The following is a 24908-nucleotide window of genomic DNA, read 5'->3' as shown; positions in this document are numbered from 1 at the left end:
ATGAGAATTAAAACAACAGCTTAGAAACTTAAATCACCGCTATTTCGCCCTAATTATAGACAGCAAGAATATTGCCTGATTATCTAGTTGCCATGTCTGCTGCTTTCTGCACTACCGAATGCAACTCTTTACAACCGTAAGCTTCCTATCGAGCAAATACAACTAATTCCTTTGTCATTGATATTCACAACCATCAACGCGTATGGGAACACATCAGCTGCGCGCAAACAATAACCGAGGCACGAACATGATAGAGAAAACATTACAAAATAAAGAAAACATCTACTTGGTTTTGCGAGCGAAGTATTCGTTGGCACCTTCAAATAGAGCCGACCGATTATCGGTTCGCCGATAATATCGAGTCGTTATCACACTTTAAAAGAAAAATCGGTATCAACCATTATAGGTGAAAGAATATCGGCACTATTCGTGACGCCGGAGCATGGTAATGGGGAGTCAGAGCATTATATTCTGCGACTGACAGACCAGGAATATTGATCTATTTCATATAGCTTGCAGGTGTTCAGACGCAGCATTTCTGGTTTACGTCATATCGAAGCCCAACAACAGCCGTGAAGCTGTTCAAATGAAAGCCATAAAGTTTTGGAAATGCGCCATAAGCTACATCCCATATATTTTGAATATATCGGGGTTATCGCCGAATTTATTGGTATCGGCCGGGTTATACTTTCAAATATTTCGAGACACTCATTTTGTCAGACCAGCATCGTCATACGTAACAGACGTCAAATACTGGTGACATGCAATGCATTCGCTATGTGGCGATATGTTCTACAATTTGCTACTGTACAGTGTCGGAACTTGCGCCATGATATACTAAATCTCCACAGAGGATGTTCTACTCAAAATCGAACATTACCATGCTTGGGATAGTGGCGATGTTCGGGTCTTGGACTGAATCGCTTGGAACTTTAATGAATTGAATGCGTTTGAGTCAGACATAAAACGTAGGCCTATATCAGTGTAAAAAATAAACTCGTGTACTCTCGCTTCTGGAACATTAGAGAAATGATGGTAGCGAATCAATGCCAGAAACCGTCTTCGAGAATATTATTGCATAGCTTCTTCGTACAGTTCCTGGTAGAGGTATTCATCCGCGGTGCTCTCACAGATCGGCCTCTGAACTGCTGCCGTCTCTTCCCTGTATGTAAAGAATTATGGACTACGGATTTGAAGACTAAACGGCGAGAAAAATTTTCAACTATCGTTGTCCATATCATATATAGCAATGATCCTCTGATCAGGAAAAACTTGATTCGATCGAGAGAATGGAAATTCGGACTGAGCAAAACTTTGACTTCATAATGAATATTCACTGCAAATCAATGTAACCTTTGCTGTACGACAGTCTTGAACTCCACAGAACCGCTGAGACTGGCTCTGCGAACCTTTGGAGTTCGTGTGAACTCCGATTAACAATCACTATTCTAGCCAAAGGTAGGTGTCTGATTTAAAGACTACTTCCTGGTCTAGAAGTTACAATCAGGCGAAGCGCAGTATCTGCCGCCCAGAGGCATTTAACCGTCACCAATACCATATTTTGGAATCGGGAAAGGAGGACACTCGTACAAAATCAGGAAAGTTAGTTGATCAAGACTCAAAACAGCGGATTTTGCTATTTTTGCTGGAAAATTTGTGGAGTTGACTAAAAAAAAACTTCATCACTTTCAATCGACTCCCGAATTACCCGCTCGAACGTATGGTAACCCTAATTTAAATTACGGAATGGAACCACTATCATTGAACGAATAGAACTATTGAAAGGGCAAACGAGTTCCAAATTATTGAATTGTTTCTCTTCTTCCAGCGGGTACGAAGTGAATTGCAAATATTATTTCTCACCCTCCGCCTTGAACTACGTGAAGAATGGTGACTTGAAGGATCTGATTTCGGTGATACTGCCTTCAAATGCGGTTCGTCATAAAAATTCATCTGAAGAAGTACATATGCGTCAAGGAAAATCGTGTGACCATAAGCCGGCTGCCGGTCAAGGCGATGACCCACAGAACAAATCTGATCTATACGATGTCGTTGTTACAAATCGATTCATTTCTGGAACCAGCTAACGGAAGTCTTGTTGTATTTCCGGCTGCTAACTACCACGTCACTTCCTCGTGGCTGCGAGCGATTCGCAACCCGAGCGTAGTAGTATAGTGGCAAATTACTGAGCGTCGCTACTCAAGTAGAAGTTGAGTAATGCCGTAAATTCCTACTCAACACAAAAAGTAGCGATTTATAATACTCGTCAAAACTACTTCAAGTTGAAGTAGAAAATGAAAGGTCAAATAAGGGATAAAGCAAGTAGTTTCTAATAGTAGATTTATCAATTCAGTCAACGTCATTCAGGGGCTATTTCACGCGATTTTTATGACAATTTCACTCTTTAAAAAGTATCGCAAATTATCCACAAAACTAATTTCTACCTTTAAAAATCTGAATTGTAAAGAGCAAGGCATTTTTCCTAAAAATTGCGCACATAGAAGTAGTCTAAACTAGGGGTTTCCAAGCTAGGGGTCACGACCCCAGTGAGATGGTTTTCCTGTTCTCGGAGGTCGTGGAGACGAAAATGAAATACCAATGACTGTTATAAGAATGCGAATTAACCGGATGCTATCGGCGGCTCATTTCTGAATATTTTAGTATATTTTCAAAATAAAAGAAACCACGACCTAGGAATGGAAACCCGGTAAACAAGGTATCAGATCAGCCAAAGTGTCATTTAAAACGCAACCGACTATAACTTAAGGTTGGTATCTGGCCATTAGTATGGATATTAAAGTGTCGCGAGCATAGAAACCAATAGGGTGGCTATTTTTCCTTCCGGGAAAATTACAAGTGACCGGTAGTGCTATGTGTTAACAGAATACATACACATGCACTCGGTGCGGTTGAATTACTTAAAGATCGGGATCTGTATTTCACGTGGCAATACTTGACTGCTTTGATTAGATATAGATAGAAATCGTTCCAAAAAGACCAATACGTTGATATAGTCTTGATTGAGTTTCTTAATCTACGGACGGAGGTAGGCTAGTTCAAAATGTCATAATTGCTGTACTGCGCACATCAAGTCGCCAGCTTTCCCACATGGGTATGAGTAAGTTTGGGCGAAGATGCTGACCAATTCTTTAGTAACGAGGACCCAAATTGAGAGGTGGGGTCGCGGAACATTTTCAAATCGAAATTTTGTGTCGCGGCCATAATAAGTTTGGGAACCCCTGACCTAAACTAGTAACCACTTCAGCAAGTCAAATTTTAAAAATTATGTACTTTTTCTGAAGGAGATCAATCCCATTCCTACATACTCACATTGTCGACACCTCGACCTCTTGGCTTTCTGCTTTCTACGCCTCTGCCATGTTCGATCTCAGTCGACCAGAAATCGGCCGCTTTTGACCTGTTGCGCCGTCGAACCAATATCACCACGACCACGATCATGATGACCAACACCAGGAAACATATTAAGATGATGAAGACGAACAGCCAAGCTGAAACAGAACGGAAATAGTAATGACTACGCGAGACCTGTAGGCCTACTTACTAGCACCTATCTAGTTCGTTGGCGGTAACTTAACTGCTGTATTTTGGTAGTTCTAGTTGTAGCTGCGAATGTTGAAAAGTGAGCAGTTCTAGTTTTAGTTGCGTATTTAAAAAATTAGTAGTGCTGGTTCTAGTTACGAATGTTAAAAAGTGAGTAGTTCTCGTTCTATTTGTGCATTTTGAAAAATGAGTATTTCTAGTTCTATAGTTGCGAATTTGAAAACAGCGAGTAGTTATAGCTCTAGTTGTTGATTTTGGAGAAGTTAGCATTTCCTAGTTCTAGTCGCGAATTTTGAAAAGCGAGTAATTTTAATTTTCGTCGAGGATTTTCAAACGTGAGTATAGTTCTAGTTCCAGTTGCGGATTTTGAAAATTCAGCAGAACTAGTTCTAGTTTTAGTTCCGAATTTTGCAAAGTCAGTTTCGGATTTTGACAAGCGAGTAGTTTTAGTTCTAGTTGTGGATTTTGAAAAAAGTGAGTAGGCTAGTTCTGATGTTGCGGAAATTGAAAAGAGAGTAGCCCTACTTTTAGTTGTAGTCGCAGATTTTTAAAAGTGAGAAGCTACAGTTCTAGCTGTGGATTTTGTAAAGTGAGTAGTTCTAGTTCTGGTGGCGGGTGTTGCAAAGTGAGTAGTTCTAGTTCTAGCTCTAGTTGCGCATTTCGAAAATCCAGTAGTTTGTAGAAGTTTGCAATCCACGAGTGTATGGTATATCATCTGAAAACTTACGATTGCTGCAGTGCTGTCCGGAAAATCCAGTCATACAGGTACACGCCCCGACCTGCGCTTGACCTATTGCGCTCGCCAGGCATTTACCGAAAGGTGCGTTGCAATCATCGTCATTTTTGCAAACGATTTCTGTAAAGGAACAGATTCAGTTCATATCCCGACTTCGACGATCTGCTGCTTTTTATTATATTACATTAGCCTTGTCAGTTTAGAAGACAGGTGACTTTAGAGGCTCAAATGGCAAATCGATTTCATCAGTTTCCAGTACTCACAGACTAGAGGTGGTTATGATTTTAGAATGACAGTCTTCAGTTTTCTAAGTAAAACTAGACCTAAGATGCTTACTTGTACCAACGACTACTACTTTGTCCACCTCTGTCACAGACAATACGCGATTTCTTACTTGCGCAAATGTTCCTATAGAATGGAGTGTACCCAGACACGCATTGACACCTCACTCTCCCCGTAGTCGAGTTGCAGACCGTTGAAGTTTTGTCGCAGAATCCGACGTTGTTAGGCAAGGAACAGATGGCTTCGTTGCTTCCTGTTGAAAATAACACTTGACTATTATGTAGTTTAGATATTTCATGTCGCGCTGTAAACAACGAACCCCCAACTCCGCTTAGAAAAGCGTTCTTGTCTATTGGAAGAGTTACATCACCAGCTTCGCAAGTCGCTTTTTCGTCTTCCCCGGTACAAGCATCGTCCTGTAATTAACACAGGGTTGTAACCAAGTCACAAGGTTCCGAGTCACAAGTCCATTCTTCTATGGTTTTGACTTGAGTCAAGTCGAGTCATTTTCAATTCACTACCGAGTCAAGTCCGAGTTAAAGTCAGGCTCAACTCGCTTCTGAGAAACTCCTCTTACGATTCATTATATACCTAATTTCCTCACTCTAAGCATGTTTGTCATCTTGAATAAACGAATAACCAGGGTTGCACTGTGACAGGTTTGAAACCAAGTCACATTAAGGTTCCGAGTCACAAGTCAATTCTTTTATAGTTTTGACTTGAGTCAAGTCGAGTCATTTTCTATTCACCCCCTTGTCAAGCCCGAGTTAAATAAGGCCAAGTCCGAGTCATACTGTTTAGTGCTATTCAGTCTTAGCTTCAAGTCATGATCACCCTATTTTTTACATGAAACGAATCAGTGAAGATTTATAATGCTCTTATCATGGATCCGGTGCAAAATATCTTCATATGTCGAGCACTAATTTTAAACTCCTATAACAATAAAATCAGGAAAGAAGTACTTCTACTTAATCGAAATATGTAAGAAGATTTGCCTACTTGCACTACTTCCTCGGGTAGTTATGATTTTAGACTACTTCCACTTCACAGTTTTCGGGTTTTTAGGCAAAACCTGGAATACTCAATTTTTACTTAAAGAGGCACTGCACTCTAAAAATGATGTGGTCTCAAATTGAAGAGCAAAACGAAAAAAAAATTGGCCGCAGCCATTATCTTCAGAACGTCACCGTAATGGAGCTGCAATTTATTGAAATTTCCACCGGGATTTCACGCTCCAGCAGTCACGCAGAGATCAAACTTTAAATAGTTGTCACTGTCAGCCGATGTTCTGAAGGAAATATGTCGTACAGGCCAAGGTGGTTTAGATACCGCGCTCAACGGAAGATGTCCAGTCAGGAGATTTATGTCAAAATCGGGCCTATAGTGTATTCTACTTTTTTAGGACAGAAATAGATCATGTCCTATTCTTTATGTATAAAGAAATAGAATACACTAGGCCCGATATTGACATAAAATATTCAGACTGGACATCTTCCGTTGCACGCGGTATCTAAATCACCTTGGCGTGTACGACATATTTTCTTCATGACATCGGCTGACAACTATATAACATTCGATCTGTGCGTAACTGCTAGAGCGTGAAACACTTGTGGAAATTTCAATAAATTGCAGCTCCATTACGGTGGCATTCTGAAGAAAATGGCTGCAGCCAGAAATTTTTTTCATTTTGCACTTCAATTTGAGATCACATCATTTTTAAAGTGCAGTGCCCCTTTAATCTCAAATCGCTACTTCTACTTGTACTTGAGTATGAATTTACGTCGTCACTTCTACTTGTGTATCAGCAATGAGTACGTTGATCGCCTCTACTACTACTTCACAGGTTCATTTTTAACAGATGATAGTCCGTTTACGACCCGACTTCTCTCAAGTCTCAAGTCATACGACTTGGCGAGTCTCGAGTTCAAGTCCAGTCATTTTCCAAATGTAAGAAAATGATTCGAATCTATAACCCTGCATGATGGCGCATTCTATCTAACTAACAGAAATGACGGCATTTGAAATTTATATGTCCTAATCCAATCCCAATCCGAATCCGAATCCGAATCAAACTGAGAATTCCGCTTAGAAAGTCTACATCTTATGGCTATAATTCTGTAATAATAAATAAAACGCTTAGTGAGTGCCAAAATACAATACAATCCTTATCCGCCAAAATTCCCCGCATCCGGTTTTCCCAAATTATAATCCTAATCCATGCTCATCTTTGCTAACTAACCAGAGCGCCAGACGCGTGATCCTTGAGTTTATTCGGACTGTCATTGGACGACGGGTCCACGTGAATCACGTAATCAACTACCACGCTTCCCCTGTGGAATCCGGTTACGTCGATGGCCAAAAATCCATCCATTCCAGAGAAGATCCCTGTCAACTGTTGCAAAGTAGATGCATAATGATTTGGCATTGCTAGAACAGGGTTTCACAAAAGCTTACGAAGGATTTAGATTCTTTCTCCATTTCTTTGTGCTCTGTCGAATCCGGATTATCTAATTGAGGCGAGTACGTCTCGACGACACGCATGGAGGAGCCGATGCTGTTTACTGCGAAATAAAGGGGGGGGGGGGGGGGTAAATGATAGATAGATAGATCGATAGCCTACGTAGGTTACTTATTTGCCGACTGGTGGTTTTGGCACTGGTGAATCCTTATGGTAATCTACAGGCATTTGGAGAACCCCTAATTTTCGTCGCGTCACAAAATAAACTCTACCAAACTACACAGTAGGCATACACATCTAATACATAATACACAATACAATACACATTTAACTATACATTACACATCTAATATGGATATAGCCGATGTATATCGATATGGGATGGTTGGAACCCTCAAAATAGTCAGCTCAACAGCAATAGTACAGATATTTCGTCAAAGGAGCTATATTTACCCTATATTTTCAATTGTCAATGTCAAATCCACTATGACGTCACCATTGAATATCCCTGACGGCATGACTTGAAAAACAAAACAAAACAATAAAAAACATGTTTTAAACAAGGGCCTTGTTTTAAACATGTTTGTTATAAATTTATTTTTGTTTTGAATGAAACCTTAAATGCACAATTGCACATGAATAACTGTGTGTATCAACATAGTTTTGAAAGAACAAAAACATTAAAGTATATTTTCACACAAAACGAAAACATTATAATGAATGTCAACACAAATTTGCGTGTCTTCTGCTGTTCTCTTTTATATCGGTCCAAACAGAACAACGTTTTACCAATTGCTTGATTTCAAATGGACAAATAAACATATGAGACAGGATCGACGTTTCAGAAGTTCGGGGTTTCGATGTCGAAGACGGGCGTGTCATCATGAATCGTCTCTATGAGTTGAGGGTGTGTCTTGACCTCCGGTGACTGACACAGGGAACCTCGCTCAAGAACCACCGCTACAGGCAAATCGAAGAACTCTCCTTCGAACTTATTTGATTCAATATTACTCACCAACAACGCAAATGCTATCCCGTTCAACAAAGCCCGGACTGCAGGGACATAACGACCCGTCAGTTTCAGTGAACCGACAGTAAGAGTTCGGTTTGTTGGAGCAGAAATTCAAGTTCCCACATTCGTTGACTGCAATGCAATAAACCACTGTTATTGTTGTACTGCTTTGCGTAAATTATGGTCTTTGTGTAAGTTATGCGTCGTCTGTAACGCATTGTAGCAAACACAAGTCTAGGAAGGCAACGAACTCTTTCGTCCGATTTTGTGACCAGAGTTGGATAGCTAGAAAATGTTTAGCTTTTCCAGGTAAGATTAGAACTAGAACGATAGCTACACGGTTTATTGCAAGTTGGGCTAGAATTTGAATTATAGCCAGACAGTTTTCTTCAAATTAGATTAGACTTAGAATTACTCAACTTGGAAAACTTGGAAATTCAATCAAGTTCAGTTCACTTCATAAAATCAGTTTTCATGTTCACTTTTATAAGCATGAGAATGGCAAATGTCTGTGCAGAAAGCTTGACTTGTTTTACTCGATACAGCTCAATGTCCTGTCGCATTTTTGGAAAGTCAAAAATTAGATTACAAGTATATTGAGAACACGGAATCATTTCACGAATTAGATTACAATAAATTACTGACATTTCGCTTTAATTAGTCTATTTAGGCAACTAGAATTATTAGTTGTCCAAGTCTGACTGTAACCGACTTGATCCCGAAGCATAACGACTCCGGAATCTCCTGTGGACCAGATCAGTCATCCGTACAATATTTGTTATTGTTTGTGGTATTCATGGTGTTGGTAGACTTTAGACCAGTGGTTCTCAACCGCCGGTCCGCGGACCGGTGCCGGTCCGCGACGACATTCCCGCCGGTCCGCCAGGTATATTACAATTTTATGCCTTAAATTCCAGATGTAATGTTGAAGGCTTGTTCATTGATAAAATACAAAACATCAAATTTTAAACTGATTCAGAACTTCGCGAGGTAACATTATGGCTGGAAACATCTTCGATTTGACTTAAAGTTCAAGACGTGTCATTTCACGACATGCGAGTGACAAGTACAAAACAGCCACGAGCTGACTCATCGCTAAACTGCGCAGTTTGCGCGATCATTCGTTTTCGGTTCATTCATTTTGCGCAGGACCTTCACTGGAGCACCCCAAACCGCCCAATTGGAGAGCTTGTGAAGAGCACAAAATTATTTTGCAAATTAGCAAAAATCATAGCGTCTTTTTTATGAATCTTTTTCCAACATTTTTCAAATTCTTTTCGCGCTTTGCGCGATTTAGTATCACTAAGTGTCCTACTTATTAGGTGCTTTTCTCCGAGAAATACGCATGATTTATAGAAATAGGCATTTCGGCGTCAGCCATTACCGCGTCACGACGTAGGCCTACCAACACATAATAAAGTTCAGGCTAACATGGGACTCCGAAAGGTGTGCCGAAAATTCGGCAGCGAGAAAACCGATTCATTTGAAATGATGAAAATATTAATAAAGTGATCTGATCGAAAATTTTTGCTATTGGCGCGATTAAGCTACATAAACTCTCAGGTGAAAACATCCGCCCAACTGTAGGGTCTGGGGGCGAAGCCCCCGGAAGTTTGGCTTATCGCCCTGTGGGGCCCAAGATCAACGTTTTTGAGGGTGGGCTGACGCAGTGCTTTTTCGGCACGGATTGGCGGATGGCCGGTATAGTTGCTGTAAGGTGTTTTCTTGCGGCACGCATTGTGTTCGTAGGTAACACTACAAGGTGCTTGGTTCGACTCCGAAACGCTTCTGCTCTCGATATTGTCAAAGACAAGAATATTATTCGAGTTGACGTGGTCTGTTTAACCCACGGCCTTCGGCGCGAAAGACTGTAAACGACTCTCGGCGGTAGCACGTTTATCTGGACAAGGCAATTTTACCTCGACTCAGCAGACTGCTGACTACCATAAAATCACATTGATACCATCATGAAGATAATTTATGACGATCAAAACCATATAAATATCACTCTCTTGTACCATATAATTGCAAAAAAAACGGCTGCATACTTTACATTTTAGCTTCATCTCAATTTTGAAAGTTGACCGGTCCGCCAGACGATTTCTGAAATTTTACCGGTCCGCGAGGTGAAAAAGGTTGAGAACCACTGCTTTAGACTACTACCATAGTGTCCTATATGGTGTCGACTCAAGCAAATCTCACGCCTCAGTGAAATTGTATCACGTCACAATTTCAATTTGTATACAGGCAATTTGACGGTCATTTTTGACCGGCTTGCCGAGCATTAAATTTGGTAAAACTGGTATCAATCGAAAGCTGACTCTGCACTGATTACGAAAATATAAATTTCATTCCTCTCGCGGCCCTGAAACCCCCACAACCAGCCTCGAATTTTTCATTGTTATGGAGATTGCCATTCAGACGCAACAATGCTGTCTGGCGAAACAAGAGATTGGCATTGGGACGCAACAATGCTGTCTGGCGAAACGAGAGAGTTGCTCTCTCGTTACTCTCTCGTTTCGCCAGACAGCATTGTTACGTCTCAATGCCAATCTCCATAACAACGAAAAATTCCAGGCTGATTGTGGGGGTTCCAGGGACGCGAGCGGAATAAAACTTATATTTTCGTAATCAGTGCAGAGTCAGCTTTCGATTGATACCCGTTTCACCAAATTTAATCCTCGGCAAGTCGGTCAAAAATGACGGTCAAATTGCCTGTAGCCAAATGGAAATTGTGACGTGAATCAATTTCACTGAGCCGTGAGATTTGCTTGTGTCGACACCATATAGGACACTATGCTACTACGGTCATTGGTCATTTACAACAGGTCAATTTTCGGCGCTTCTTCGACAGTAGGAAGAAATCGAACAATGTTCACCATGACCAACAATCAATGTTTCTCATGAACACGTCAAAATTTATAAACGTTGGGGGAATATTAGGGTTAGGGTCAAAGTTGGGGTGAGGGTATCCGACGATTAGGGTTGGAGGAAGGGTATATTATGTTTGGAGGTGGGTTAGGGTATCCCAAGATTAGGGGGTATTAGGGCTAGGGTCAAAGTTGGTGTGAGGGTATCCGAAGATTTCGGAGGGGACATTAGGGTTGGATATCGTGTCCCTCTCACCAACCCTAATATTGGGATACCCTAACCCCAGCCCTAACATCCCCCACCTCCAATGCTAATATCTCCCCTCTTCCAAGCCTAATCTTGGGATACCCTAAACCACCTCTAACCCTAATATTCCCCCAACCCTAATATCCCCCCGCCTCTAAAGCAAATATTCTTCAACCCTAATATCCCACCTCCTCCAACCCTAATCTTGGGATACCCTAAGCCCAACTTTGACCCTAACCCAAATATCCCCCCTGTCCGCAACTCTAATATCCCCACCCCAACCCTAATCCCAATGCGGAAAAAGCAGTTTATTTTGACGTTTATAAATTTTCACGTGGTCATGAGAAACATTTATTGGTGATCATATTGTTCATGTTGTCATTGTCATTGTTCGATGTCTTCCTAGCTCAGACTACTCAAGTCTATCGAAGAAGTGCCTAAAATTGTGCCGGTGTTCTTTGCGATATAACAGTCAAATCTGCAAGTGTCTTGATTCTGGTAAACCATGAGCATAGTAAGGCCTTCCTCTTTTCACAGTTAGATAAAATAACGACAGAACGGTTACTACTTGCTATACCTTTAATGTCAGCCGGTGGCAGCTCCGCCGTAGTTGTGGATTCAGTGGTTGTTGTGGTAGTTTCTGATTGTGTCGGTGTTGACCTGTTGGTAGCAAGTTCTTCGACTTCGGTGCTCGATTCTAGTTCAAGAGTTGTTTATTCAGAAGATATTTAAGATTGCATTGCATGCTGACTTTGATCAGTAATGGATTCGCATAAAGCAATCATAATGGCGGTAACCATAATCACTCGCTCAGGCAATTATGGATAGAACATATCTGATGTGACATGCTAACTAGATTTGCCGTTCAAGTTATCTCTTGGTTTACAAACACCCGTTAATCCATTACCTGTCTTGACAGTTGTACTCTTGCCGAAATCCGACCCAATCGTAGTTGCATCAGAACCTGCATCTTTGCAAAACACAATACACGATCAATCTATTCGTTTCTATTCAAATTGCACTGTGATTCGACGAAGAAGCAAAAGGTAGAGACGTGGAGTAGTTGCAGCATTACGAAAGGCTACACAACAGTAGACTAAATAATAGTAGGCGTCACCAAGCATGCAATCAGCTTTATGAGGTAATCACAATCTACCTGTGGACGCATTAAATGGTGTCTTGATAGTGGGTATTCCTTTGTCTGAAAGAACATCACAATGTTAAACCACAGAACCCGGCTACTATTTGCGGTACTGTATTACAACATTTAGTTACAGTCAGTCGTGTTATTTATGATGGCGTGGCGAAATCGAAAAAAAGCGTAGTGGACAGTAGTGTGCTGAAAATAGGATGCTTTATTAATACTTCATTGGCTTGAAGAGGTTGATGTATTAATTGTGCATGTCTGCGTTGTAAGATAACTGTCAAATCTGCGAGATTCTCGATTCAGTTGAACCTGGAGGATGATATCCATCCTTTTGACGATTTTACAGTAATATAGAGCAACGGTCGCACGCCTAATAATAATGCATTCTTGAACTAGGAATCAGTTTTGAGTTGTGTTTTTACCAGTGTTAACGGCCATATTTATGATTTCATTGATTAGATTATCAATGTCATCATGGAGCCGTATCATCCATATTCGATTATACAGTATAAACATATGCTGGATTTTGAGTGATGCAGGACCTCGGCGTCTCCTCGTATTCTGAATACGGGGAATCGTTTTGTAGAATGTCACTCTTACAGAAGCAGTTCAAACTTGGACACTGCGTGAAAGCGAAATTCCGCGATCGCCCTGGGCCAAACATGAATCGACTCACCTTTTTCTGATGTAGTGGTGTTAGACGGCCGAGCATCATCTGAGGTCGATACGGATGTGGGGGACACTTGTTGATTAGTTGTGGTTACTACTGACGTGAGACTGACATTCCCATTTACACTGGATACCAGTGGTAGTCTAGTACGGGGTGCTTCTGTGATATCGCCATCATCTGGCGTTCCAGCTGTTCTGTTCTCACCTTGTTCATCCAGCGAATCCAGAGTTGTATCGGACAATGTGGTACTGGTATCTTCGGTATCAATGGTCTGGCCCGGTTTTGTAATTAAAGGCACTGCTGTCGTACTACTATCATTCCCCCTATCACTGGTTACGAGTGATCGTGTAGTATGGGGGGCTTCTGTGGTATCTTCATCATCCGGGATCCAAGCTGTCCTGTTCCCATCTTCTTCAACCATTGACTTGAGAGTTGTTGCCTCAGACAACGTAGTGGTATCGACGGTAGGATCTGGTTTTGTAATTGAAGGCATTCCTGTCGTACCGCCAGCATTGCCATGTGGTAGTGTGGTATGAGGGGCTTCTGTGAAATCTTCATCTGGGATCCCAGCTGTGCTGTTTTCGTCTTCTTCAACCTTTGAATCTAGAGTTGCTGCATCAGACAACGCAGTGGTATCTCCTGTGTCAATGGTTGGGCCTGGGTTTGTAATTGAAGGTTTTGTCGTACTTCTCGTATTGCCATCTACGCTGGTTACCAGTGGTAGTGTACTACGGGGAGCTTCGGTGATTTCGTCATCATCTGGGATCCACGACGTTCTGTTGTCTTCTTGTTCGGCGATTGAAATCGTAGTGGTTACATCAATCGAGTCAGTGACCCCTGGGTCAATCACAGTAGTAAAAGCAGTTGGTGCTATGACTCCCTTATCTGCCTTGGTCGTGGAATCGATTGGCACCATTACCTCGACTGAGTCCGTGATCCGTTGGTCAGTCTCAGCCGTAGAATCGATTAGCGCTGTTACATCAACCGAATCAGTGATCTCCTGGTCTATAACAGTTGTTGAATCGATTGGCGCTATTATACCAATCGAATCAGTGACCTCTGGGTCTATTACAGTCGCAGAATCGATTGGCACGGTTACATCAACCGAGTTCGTGATCCGTTGGTCAGTCTCAGTCGTAGAATCGATTGGCGCCGTTACATCAACCAAATCAGTGATCCCCCGGTCTATATCAGTTGTTGAATCGATTGGCGTTATTATATCAATCGAATCAGTTACCACTGGGTCTATTACAGTCGTAGAACCGATTGGCACCGTTACATCAACCGGGCCTGTGACTCCTTGGTCAGTCTCAGTCGTAGAATCGATTGGCACCGTTACATCAACCGAGTCAGTGACTTCTGCGTCTATCACTGTGGTTGAAGCGATTGGAGATGCTACATCCACTGAATCAGTGATCCCTTGGTCTATTACAGTCGTAGAATCGATTGGCACCGTTATATCAACCGAGTCCGAGATCACTTGGTTAGTATCAGTCGTAGAATCGATTGGCGCTGTTACATCAACCGAGTCTGTGACCCCTGGGTCTATCACAGTGGAGGAAACGATTGGAGATGTTACATCGACCGAATCAGTGATCCCTTGGTTAATAACAGTCGTAGAATCGATTGGCGCTGTTACATCAATAACATCAGTGACCACTTGATCAGTCTCAGTCGTAGAATCGACTCTCCTTGCTCTGTCAATCGAGTCAGTTACCCCTTTGCCAGTCCTAGTAGCAGAATCGATTGTCACAGTAGCATCAATGGAATCAGTGACCGCTGAGTCTGTAACAGTGTTGGGATCGTTAGTCGTTGCCAAATCATTCGATTCTGTAGTTCCAACTTCACTTCCAACTTCAGTGGCATCTTGGTCTGACGCAGTCGTATAACCGATTACATCAGTTTCATCAGTGACCCCTTGGTCTACAACAGTTGTAGAATCGATTGCCACCGTTCCATCAGTCGAATCTGTGACCCCTTCGTCTATAACAGCCGTAGAATTGATTGGCGCAGTTACATCAGTTGAGTCCGTGACACCTAGGTCGGTTTCAGTCGTGGCATCTATTGATACTGTTCCATCGGTCGAATCCGTGACCCCATCGTCTATAACAGCCGTAGAATCGATTGGTGCCGTTACATCAGTTGAGTCGGTGACACCTATGTCAGTTTCAGTCGTGGCATCTATTGATACTGTTCCACCAGCCGAATCTGTGACCCCATCGTCTATAACAGTCGTAGAATCGATTGTCGCAGTAACACCAGTCGAGTCGGTGACACCCAGGTCAGTTTCAGTCGTCGAATCTATTGATACTGTTCCATCTGTCGAATCTGTGACCCCATCGTCTATAACAGTCGTAGAATCGATTGTCGCAGTAACACCAGTCGAGTCGGTGACACCCAGGTCAGTTTCAGCCGTCGAATCTATTGATACCGTCCCATCTGTCGAATCCGTGACCCCATCGTCTATAACAGCCGTAGAATCGATTGGTACCGTTACATCAGTTGAGTCGGTGACACCTATGTCAGTTTCAGTCGTGGCATCTATTGATACTGTTCCATCAGCCGAATCTGTGACCCCATCGTCTATAACAGTCATAGAATCGATTATCGCAGTAACACCAGTCGAGTCGGTGACACCCAGGTCAGTTTCAGTCGTCGAAGCTATTGATACTGTTCCATCTGTCGAATCCGTGACCCCATCGTCTATAAAAGCCGTAGAATCGATTGTTGCAGTTGCATCAGTTGAGTCTGTGACACCTAGGTCAGTTTCCGTCGTAGAATCGATTGGTGCAGTAACATCAGTTAAGTCCGTGACACCTAGGTCAGTTTCAGTCGTGGAATCTATTGATACTGTTCCATCAGTCGAATCCGTGACCCCATCGTCTATAACAGCCGTAGAATCGATTGGTGCCGTTACATCAGTTGAGTCGGTGACTCCCAGGTCAGTTTCAGTCGTGGCATCTATTGATACTGTTCCATCAGTCGAATCTGTGACCCCATCGTCTATAGCAGTGGTAGAATCGATTGGTGCAGTTACATCAGTCGAGTCGGTAACACCTAGGTCAGTGTCAGTCGTGGAATCTATTGATGCTGTTCCATCAGTCGAATCTGTGACCCCATCGTCTATAACAGTCGTATAATCGGTTGGTGCAGTTACATCAGTTGAGTCGGTAACACCTAGGTCAGTGTCAGTCGTAGAATCGATGGATACTGTTACATCAGTCGAGTCGGTAACACCTAGGTCAGTGTCAGTCGTAGAATCGATTGGCACTGTTCCATCAGTCGAATCTGTGACCCCATCGTCTATAACACTCGTAGAATCGATTGGTGCAGTTACATCAGTTGAGTCGGTAACATCTAGGTCAGTGTCAGTCGTAGAATGGATTGGCACTGTTCCATCAGTCGGATCTGTGATCCCTTGGTCTGCAACAGTCGTGGAATCGATTGACGCTGTCACATCATTTGAATCACTCACCCCTTGGTCTACCAGGGTGGTTGAATCAACTGGTGCTGATATATCAGTTGAATCAGCTGTAGACTCGATTGTCGATATAGCATCAACAGAGTCAGTCACTCCTTGGTCTATGACTGTCGTAGAATCGATAGACGTAATCACTTCATTCGCATTTGTGACCCCTTGATCAGCCGCTCTCGTAGAATCGATTGACGCTGTCACATCACTCGAATCAGTGACTCCTTGCTCTACAACAGTTGGCGCTGTCACATCAATCGAATCAGTTGTATGCTGGTCAGTCTCAGTCGTAGAATCGATTCGCGATTCTATGGCAATCGAATCGGTGGTGCCTTTGTCAGTCTTGGTCGTGGAATCAACTGGTCTTGCTATGTCAATCGAGTCCGTGGTGCCGTGGTAAGTCTCGGTCGTGGAATCGGCTGGTCTTGTTATGACAATCGAGTCGGTGGTGCCTTGGTCAGTCTCAGTCGTAGAATCGACTGGCTTTGCTATGTCAATCGCGTCAGTCGTGCGTAGGTCAGTTTCGGTTGTAGAATCGATTCGCGATTCTATGTCAATAGAGTCAGTCGTGGCTTGGTCAGTCTCAGCAGTGGAATCGATTCGCGATTCTATGGCAACCGAGTCGGTGGTGCCTATTTCAGTCTTAGTCGTAAAATCGACCGACCTTGCTATGTCAATCGATTCATTGGTGCCTAGGTCAGTCTCAGTCGTAGAATCGCCTGGTCTTGCTATGTCAATCGAGTCAGTCGTGGCTTGGTCAGTCTCAGTCGTAGAATCCCCTGGCCTTGCTATGTCAATCGACTCAGTGGTGCCTTGGTCAGTCTCAGCCGTAGACTCGATTCGCGATTCGATGTCAATCGAGTCGGTGGTGCCTAGGTCAGTCTCAGTCGTAGAATCGATTGGTTTTGCTATGTCAATCGCGTCAGTCGTGCCTAGGTCAATCTCGATCGTAGAATCCCCTGGCCTTGCTATGTCAATCGACTCAGTGGTGCCTAGGTCAGTCTCGGTCGTAGAATCGACTGGTCTTGCTATGTCAATCGAGTCAGTCGTGGCTTGGTCAGTCTCAGTCGTAGAATCCCCTGGCCTTGCTATGTCAATCGACTCAGTGGGGCCTTGGTCAGTCTCAGCCGTAGACTCGATTCGCGATTCGATGTCAATCGAGTCAGTGGTGCCTAGGTCAGTCTCAGTCGTAGAATCGACTTGTTTTGCTATGTCTATCGCGTCAGTCGTGCCAAGGTCAATCTCGATCGTAGAATCAATTGGTCCTGCTATGTCAATCGAGTCAGTCGTGGCTTGGTCAGTCTCAGTCGTAGAATCCCCTGGCCTTGATATGTCAATCGACTCAGTGGTGCCTTGGTCAGTCTCAGCCGTAGACTCGATTCGCGATTCGATGTCAATCGAGTCAGTGGTGCCTAGGTCAGTCTCAGTCGTAGAATCGACTTGTTTTGCTATGTCTATCGCGTCAGTCGTGCCAAGGTCAATCTCGATCGTAGAATCAATTGGTCCTGCTATGTCAATCGAGTCAGTCGTGGCTTGGTCAGTCTCAGTCGTAGAATCCCCTGGCCTTGATATGTCAATCGACTCAGTGGTGCCTTGGTCAGTCTCAGCCGTAGACTCGATTCGCGATTCGATGTCAATCGAGTCAGTGGTGTCTTGGTCAGTCTCAGCCGTAGACTCGACTGGTCTTGCTATGTCAATCGAGTCCGTCGTGGCTTGGTCAGTCTCAGTCGTAGAATCCCCTGGCCTTGATATGTCAATCGACTCAGTGGTGCCTTGGTCAGTCTCAGCCGTAGACTCGATTCGCGATTCGATGTCAATCGAGTCAGTGGTGCCTAGGTCAGTCTCAGTCGTAGAATCGACTTGTTTTGCTATGTCTATCGCGTCAGTCGTGCCAAGGTCAATCTCGATCGTAGAATCAATTGGTCCTGCTATGTCAATCGAGTCAGTCGTGGCTTGGTCAGTCTCAGTCGTAGAATCGCCTGGCCTTGCCAGGTCAATCGACTCAGTGGTGTCTTGGTCAGTCTCAGCCGTAGACTCGACTTGTCTTACTATGTCAATCGAGTCCGTCGTGGCTTGGTCAGTCTCAGTCGTAGAATCCCCTGGCCTTGATATGTCAATCGACTCAGTGGTGCCTTGGTCAGTCTCAGCCGTAGACTCGATTCGCGATTCGATGTCAATCGAGTCGGTGGTGCCTAGGTCAGTCTCAGTCGTAGAATCGACTGGTTTTGCTATCTCAATCGCGTCAGTCGTGCCTAGGTCAATCTCGATCGTAGAATCCCCTGGCCTTGCTATGTCAATCGACTCAGTGATGCCTAGGTCAGTCTCGGTCGTAGAATCGACTGGTCTTGCTATGTCAATCGAGTCAGTCGTGGCTTGGTCAGTCTCAGTCGTAGAATCCCCTGGCCTTGCTATGTCAATCGACTCAGTGGTGCCTTGGTCAGTCTCAGCCGTAGACTCGATTCGCGATTCGATGTCAATCGAGTCAGTGGTGCCTAGGTCAGTCTCAGTCGTAGAATCGACTGGTTTTGCTATGTCTATCGCGTCAGTCGTGCCTAGGTCAATCTCGATCGTAGAATCGACTGGTCCTGCTATGTCAATCGAGTCAGTCGTGGCTTGGTCAGTCTCAGTCGTAGAATCGCCTGGCCTTGCCAGGTCAATCGACTCAGTGGTGCGTTGGTCAGTCTCAGCCGTAGACTCGACTGGTCTTGCTATGTCTATCGCGTCAGTCGTGCCTAGGTCAATCTCGATCGTAGAATCGACTGGTCCTGCTATGTCAATCGAGTCAGTCGTGGCTTGGTCAGTCTCAGTCGTAGAATCGCCTGGCCTTGCCAGGTCAATCGACTCAGTGGTGCCTAGGTCAATCTCGATCGTAGAATCCCCTGGCCTTGCTATGTCAATCGACTCAGTGGTGCCTAGGTCAATCTCGATCGTAGAATCCCCTGTTCTTGCTATGTCAATCGACTCAGTGGTGCCTAGGTCAGTCTCGGTCGTAGACTCGACTGGTCTTGCTATGTCAATCGAGTCAGTCGTGGCTTGGTCAGTCTCAGTCGTAGAATCCCCTGGCCTTGCTATGTCAATCGACTCAGTGGTGCCTAGGTCAATCTCGATCGTAGAATCCCCTGGCCTTGCTATGTCAATCGACTCAGTGGTGCCTAGGTCAGTCTCGGTCGTAGAATCCCCTGGCCTTGCTATGTCAATCGACTCAGTGGTGCCTTGGTCAGTCTCAGCCGTAGACTCGATTCGCGATTCGATGTCAATCGAGTCGGTGGTGCCTAGGTCAGTCTCAGTCGTAGAATCGACTGGTTTTGCTATGTCAATCGACTCAGTGGTGTCTTGGTCAGTCTTGGTTGTAGAATCGATTGGTTTTACTATGTCAATCGACTCAGTGGTGACTTGGTCAATCTCGGTCGTAGAATCGACTGAACTTGCTATGTCAATCGACTCAGTAGTGCTTAGGTCAGTCTCGGTCGTAGAATAGATTGGTCTTGCTATGTCAATCGAGTCAGTCGTGGCTTGGTCAGTCTCAGTCGTAGAATCCCCTGGCCTTGCTATGTCAATCGACTCAGTGGTGTCTTGGTCAGTCTTGGTTGTAGAATCGATTGGTTTTACTATGTCAATCGACTCAGTGGTGACTTGGTCAATCTCGGTCGTAGAATCGACTGAACTTGCTATGTCAATCGAATCAGTGGTGGCTTGATCAATCTCGGTCGTAGAATCGACTGGTTTTGCTATGTCAATCGAATCAGTGGTGGCTTGATCAATCTCGGTCGTAGAATCGACTGGTCTTGCTATGTCAATCGACTCAGTGATGCCTTGGTCAGTCTCAGCCGTAGACTCGACTGGTCTTGCTATGTCAATCGAGTCAGTCGTGGCTTGGTCAGTCTCAGTAGTAGAATCCCCTGGCCTTGCTATGTCAATCGACTCAGTGGTGCCTTGGTCAGTCTTGGTTGTAGAATCGATTGGTTTTACTATGTCAATCGACTCAGTGGTGACTTGGTCAATCTCGGTCGCAGAATCGACTGAACTTGCTATGTCAATCGAATCAGCGGTGGCTTGATCAATCTCGGTCGTAGAATCGACTGGTCTTGCTATGTCAATCGAATCAGTGGTGACTTGGTCAATCTCGGTCGTAGAATCGACTGAACTTGCTATGTCAATCGAATCAGTGGTGGCTTGATCAGTCTCGGTCGTAGAATCGACTGGTGTTGCTATGTCAATCGAATCAGTGGTGACTTGGTCAATCTCGGTCGTAGAATCGACTGAACTTGCTATGTCAATCGAATCAGTGGTGACTTGATCAATCTCGGTCGTAGAATCGACTGGTCTTGCTATGTCAATCGACTCAGTCGTGGCTTGATCAGTCTCGGTCGTAGAATCGATCGGTCTTGCTATGTCAATCGAATCAGTGGTGGCTTGATCAATCTCGGTCGTAGAATCGACTGGTCTTGCTATGTCAATCGACTCAGTCGTGGCTTGATCAGTCTCGGTCGTAGAATCGACTGATCTTGCTATGTCAATCGAGACAGTGGTGGTTTGGTCAATCGCACTCGTAGAATCGACTGGTCTTCTTACATCAGTTGAGGGAGTGACCTCTTGGTCAGTATCAGTCGTTGAATCGATTTTCCGTGTTACATCAATCGAATCAGTAACCCCTTGGCCAGTCTCCGTCGTGTAATCGATTGGCGCTGTTACATCAATTGAATGAGTGGCCGTTCGGTCGTCCATCACAGCAATTGTTACCGTTGAATCTAAAATGAGATGATTTTGTTAGTACTGATATGTAACAGAAGGAAACAAACATTTTGGTCGATATGTACCCATGCAGCGATGCCACCCCATGCAAAAGCCACCGAGACCAGAAAGAAGAAATCATATAGCGCGATCCAAAGATATTCCTACCGAACGCCGGAAAACGTTTTCAAATACGTTACCTTCTCTCTTTGTAGTGTTTTCATCGTACGTTGAAGTATTTCTCGCTTCATCTGTTGACGCCAGAATATCTGTCACAAAGAATAAATCTTTTTGGTAATAGAAACTTGGTTATACTGAAATGATTCCTCAACGACAGTCAGGATATGCGTGACACAACCCGATTTTTGCATGTCATTCTCAATCAGGGGATACCACTCACTCAATATCAGTGAATGGTTGTGACCAAGTCACAAGTCGATCATACTTTTATAGTCCTGGCTCGAGTCAAGTCCAAATCAGACTGCAAGGGGACGAGTCTGATTCGTATAGTCTGTTAATCACTGTTAGGTCTCGTGTTTAAGTCATGTTCAACTCATTTTTACAACTCCGTTTGGGTGTAAGCAGTTTCTGGGCTAGCACAAGTCGAGTCAATACAAAAATTGACTCAAGTCAAGTCATTTTCTAAAATTAAGAATCGAGATTGTAGAGAGGATATGATTTCATCAAGTTGACATTACAGCTGCTCCTTCATCAGCGTACGCCTGTAGTGTGTGTGTAAGTGGACGATAATGTAGAGGAAATCTCACTTTTGCGAAGAAAGCTTACTGTTATGTTCGTGCATATTACGTTAGTATCGTTTGTCTCTTGTTTGTCTAGGATTAGTAGTTGTCACCAATCATTATTTCCTTGTGTGTCCAGCTTCGGATATATACCCTTGAGTTCTGTTGTCTACGGTTTTCTGTTTTAACTACGCTCTGGATCATGATCACCCGTCTTAGGTTTCGGCCGTATGATATACTGTCTTGGAATACCGTCGTATTAGATCGTAACAAGTGGTAGCAGAAGTGGATTCGAACCCACGTCTCCATGGTAACCCGCCTCCTAGCGATGACTTCAAATCAATAGTGTTGATGACTCGAGTCATTTTATAAAAGTTGAAAATGACTCGACTCCACTTGAGAATGACCCGGGACATTCTACTTGAAAAATAGGCCCAAAACCGTTCTTTATATGTTTGAATAAACGTACGTGTCAAACGTGGAAAAATGACTATTACAAATGCAAGCCTTTCGATATCACCCGAATGCTTCAAAAAAGTGGGTTGAACATGACCTAAATTCGAAAATGAACAGCGAACCAAAGGGTTTTTGTTCGAACTCGAGTCTTGACAGTATGACTCAGACTCGACTCTTGCTCCTTGATTCGGACTTTACTCGGTGGTGAGTTGAAAATGACTCGACTCAAAACTATAAAAGTCAGATTGACTTGTGACTTGGTTACGATCCTGTGCAAATCCGTATAGGAAAACAGGGTAACACACCTTGAATATTTGTAGTTAATTTGTCATACTGTGCCGTGGTTTGATCCAGAGATAACGTGTTACCGCCCCTTGTTACGGCTGATACTTCTGAAATTGGAAAGAATTTGGTTATTGACTATATGAGCCAATTGTTCGTACGCATATAATACCATAATCGGTGACCGATGCGTCTGATATAGTAGTGTCCTGGGTGTCCGCTATGCAGATTAGCACTACCAACAGGAAGACTGATACGCCAATCTTATAGTTAATCATCCTAAGACTGACCACGTGCTGCAAGAACATTAATCGATTTCACCGTGTCAATACGAACCGGCTGTATATCACCAATGTGTGATCGTTGAGTGAAATATATTCCAAGGAGTAATACAATTCTTGATCTTATCACCAACATACATACGTTTTATAGGGGGCAGGGCCATATGATTTCGTGTAGGACTAGGGCTTGAAAAATCGACTACCTGACGATTATATTTTGAATCCTGTATTAGGCTTCAAGTCGAGTATCGAGTCCTCAAATATGTACCGTTTATGCGACCACAGAGAATATAAGCTGCCAGTTATATGTCATATTTTTAAAGTGTGATAATATTTAGACCATGCCTATTTTATTGCACTTTGCGACAATGCTGCAGGTCAGTGGTTCTGAACCGCCGATCCGCCGCCCGTGGTAGTTACCTGCCGGTCCACCAAATATATTAGAGATTTATATATTAATCCCAAAATACAAGACGTTACAAACGTAAAATTTTACATTGATTACGAAGTTGGAAATGTATTTTTCTGCACGGTGTCGTAATGTTGTGCGTCGAGCATACATCACAATGTTGCAAGTGTTACACGAAACTATTTAAAAGTAATAGCCTAAAACTCGTTTACCACTGGCTTAGGACAAAGTGGGTGTCTGGTTTCACAGACTACTCCTTGTTGTTTCGACACCTCCCTATCTTTTCATTGAATCGCAATCTTGTGGTGTTTTGAAATGAAACAGATACTGCCTGCTATTGATTATATTTGAGGGACTTGCATGGCTCATCAGAAAATGGCATGGTGACTAATGACTATCGTATTGTAGAAACATATTCAAAAGCACTGATCCCAATAATACCTTAATTTTATGATTGTTCTTAACGTGCGGTAGGCATGAGTAGGTCCATGAGTAGCCATACCGACTAGTAGCCTAATCGATGACAAAATGTCTCGGTCATATTAATGTCAATACGACTCCAGTACACTTTTGTGCATGGGGTGGCCAACCTTTTCAGCCAAAAGGCCACATGAGATTTACGAACCATTGCGCTAGCCACTTGAATGTTGATGCAATTTTTTTAGTCGTCCGATAGGAGCGAGCCGAATTAGGTAACGTTGAAAACAAGACTCATATTACTACGCTTTAAAATTGATAATAATTATGTAATGAAAACTCTGTGTGCAAAAGGTAAAGAATGAATTCGATCAATAAATATGTTACTTGCATATATTGGGGGTCACCTCTGTATACCCCCTGGCTCATTTGGCAAGGACAGGATTATTCGGCATTTAGACAAAGCAATATTGAAGGTTTCGGTGAACATGCCTCGTCATTTTGAGCAAATGTTTCATCGCCGACGATCTCTCTGCGAGCTCACAAGCAAAGTTGCACGTTATCTCCTAATTGCGAATATAGTTAGACCCAATTCTATGAATTACGCGTATTTATCATTTTCAGGAGGGGGCTTCAATGCTAAATGACAATAAATCATGCGAACTGCTAAGAAAAATTTCAGGTCAAATATATCTGCTACGAAATAGTCTACTTTATGGTCATATACGAAGATCTGCGATAAATGTGGCTGGCCCCGGGTGACGCCAATGCTTCGGAACTGATGTTTTAGTTATCAAATTTCGCGGTCAGACTGATCAAATTTTGGTTGGTCTTGCAATTTTACCTGATGTTATAATTAATTTCGATAATTGCCTCGCAGGCAACACAAAACCTTCTCGCGGGCTACATTTGGCTTGCGGGCTCCGGGTTGGCCGCCCCTGCTTTTATGCGATTCGTTATAATTTAATTCATTGTACCTTTCAACCATGTCAATACATGACTTTATTATAAATATATCTATCGCAGTTGCGATTTGAGAAGATTAGAACCCATAAACGCTCTGGTCTGTTTCTGATTTCTTGTTTATTGCTCGATTTTTACTATTCTCTTTTGTTGCTAAACCTGACTCTCGATATC

At 43.4% G+C, this 24908-nt stretch overlaps 1 protein-coding gene across 1 annotated transcript; it reads right to left on the bottom strand.

Annotated features, from left to right (window-relative positions):
* Positions 1-884: 884 nt before the first annotated feature.
* LOC145448752 (uncharacterized) lies at positions 885-24908 on the bottom strand. Its single transcript, XM_080327212.1, has 16 exons — positions 22837-24908; positions 22688-22774; positions 21387-21455; positions 12990-21203; positions 12323-12367; positions 12074-12136; positions 11744-11863; positions 8053-8181; positions 7034-7140; positions 6819-6971; positions 4899-4995; positions 4634-4832; positions 4289-4434; positions 3331-3509; positions 1864-1953; positions 885-1162 (listed from the first exon to the last, which is right to left on the bottom strand). Exons 1-16 carry the CDS (start codon positions 22970-22972, stop codon positions 1127-1129), a joined length of 9870 nt encoding a protein of 3289 aa, XP_080183338.1. The 5' UTR covers positions 22973-24908; the 3' UTR covers positions 885-1126.

Source organism: Botryllus schlosseri, chromosome 10 (assembly GCF_051294905.1).
Source record: "Botryllus schlosseri isolate E-star chromosome 10, Bs_hap1, whole genome shotgun sequence".
In the NCBI taxonomy this organism is placed as follows: Eukaryota; Metazoa; Chordata; class Ascidiacea; order Stolidobranchia; family Styelidae; genus Botryllus; species Botryllus schlosseri.
The sequence above is the reverse complement of the archived record's forward strand: the minus strand, read 5'-3'. Positions and strand labels throughout refer to the sequence as shown.

Bases quoted from the DNA above. Each gene is read 5' to 3' on its own strand.
- LOC145448752 (XM_080327212.1), bottom strand. From the start codon at position 22,972: ATGTTCTTGCAGCACGTGGTCAGTCTTAGGATGATTAACTATAAGATT. The intron at 4,996-6,818 runs GTTAGTTAGCAA...TGTTAATTACAG, and splicing joins ATCACGCGTCTGGCGCTCTG to GACGATGCTTGTACCGGGGA. The intron at 4,435-4,633 runs GTAAGCATCTTA...GGATATGAACTG, and splicing joins AGTAGTAGTCGTTGGTACAA to AATCTGTTCCTTTACAGAAA.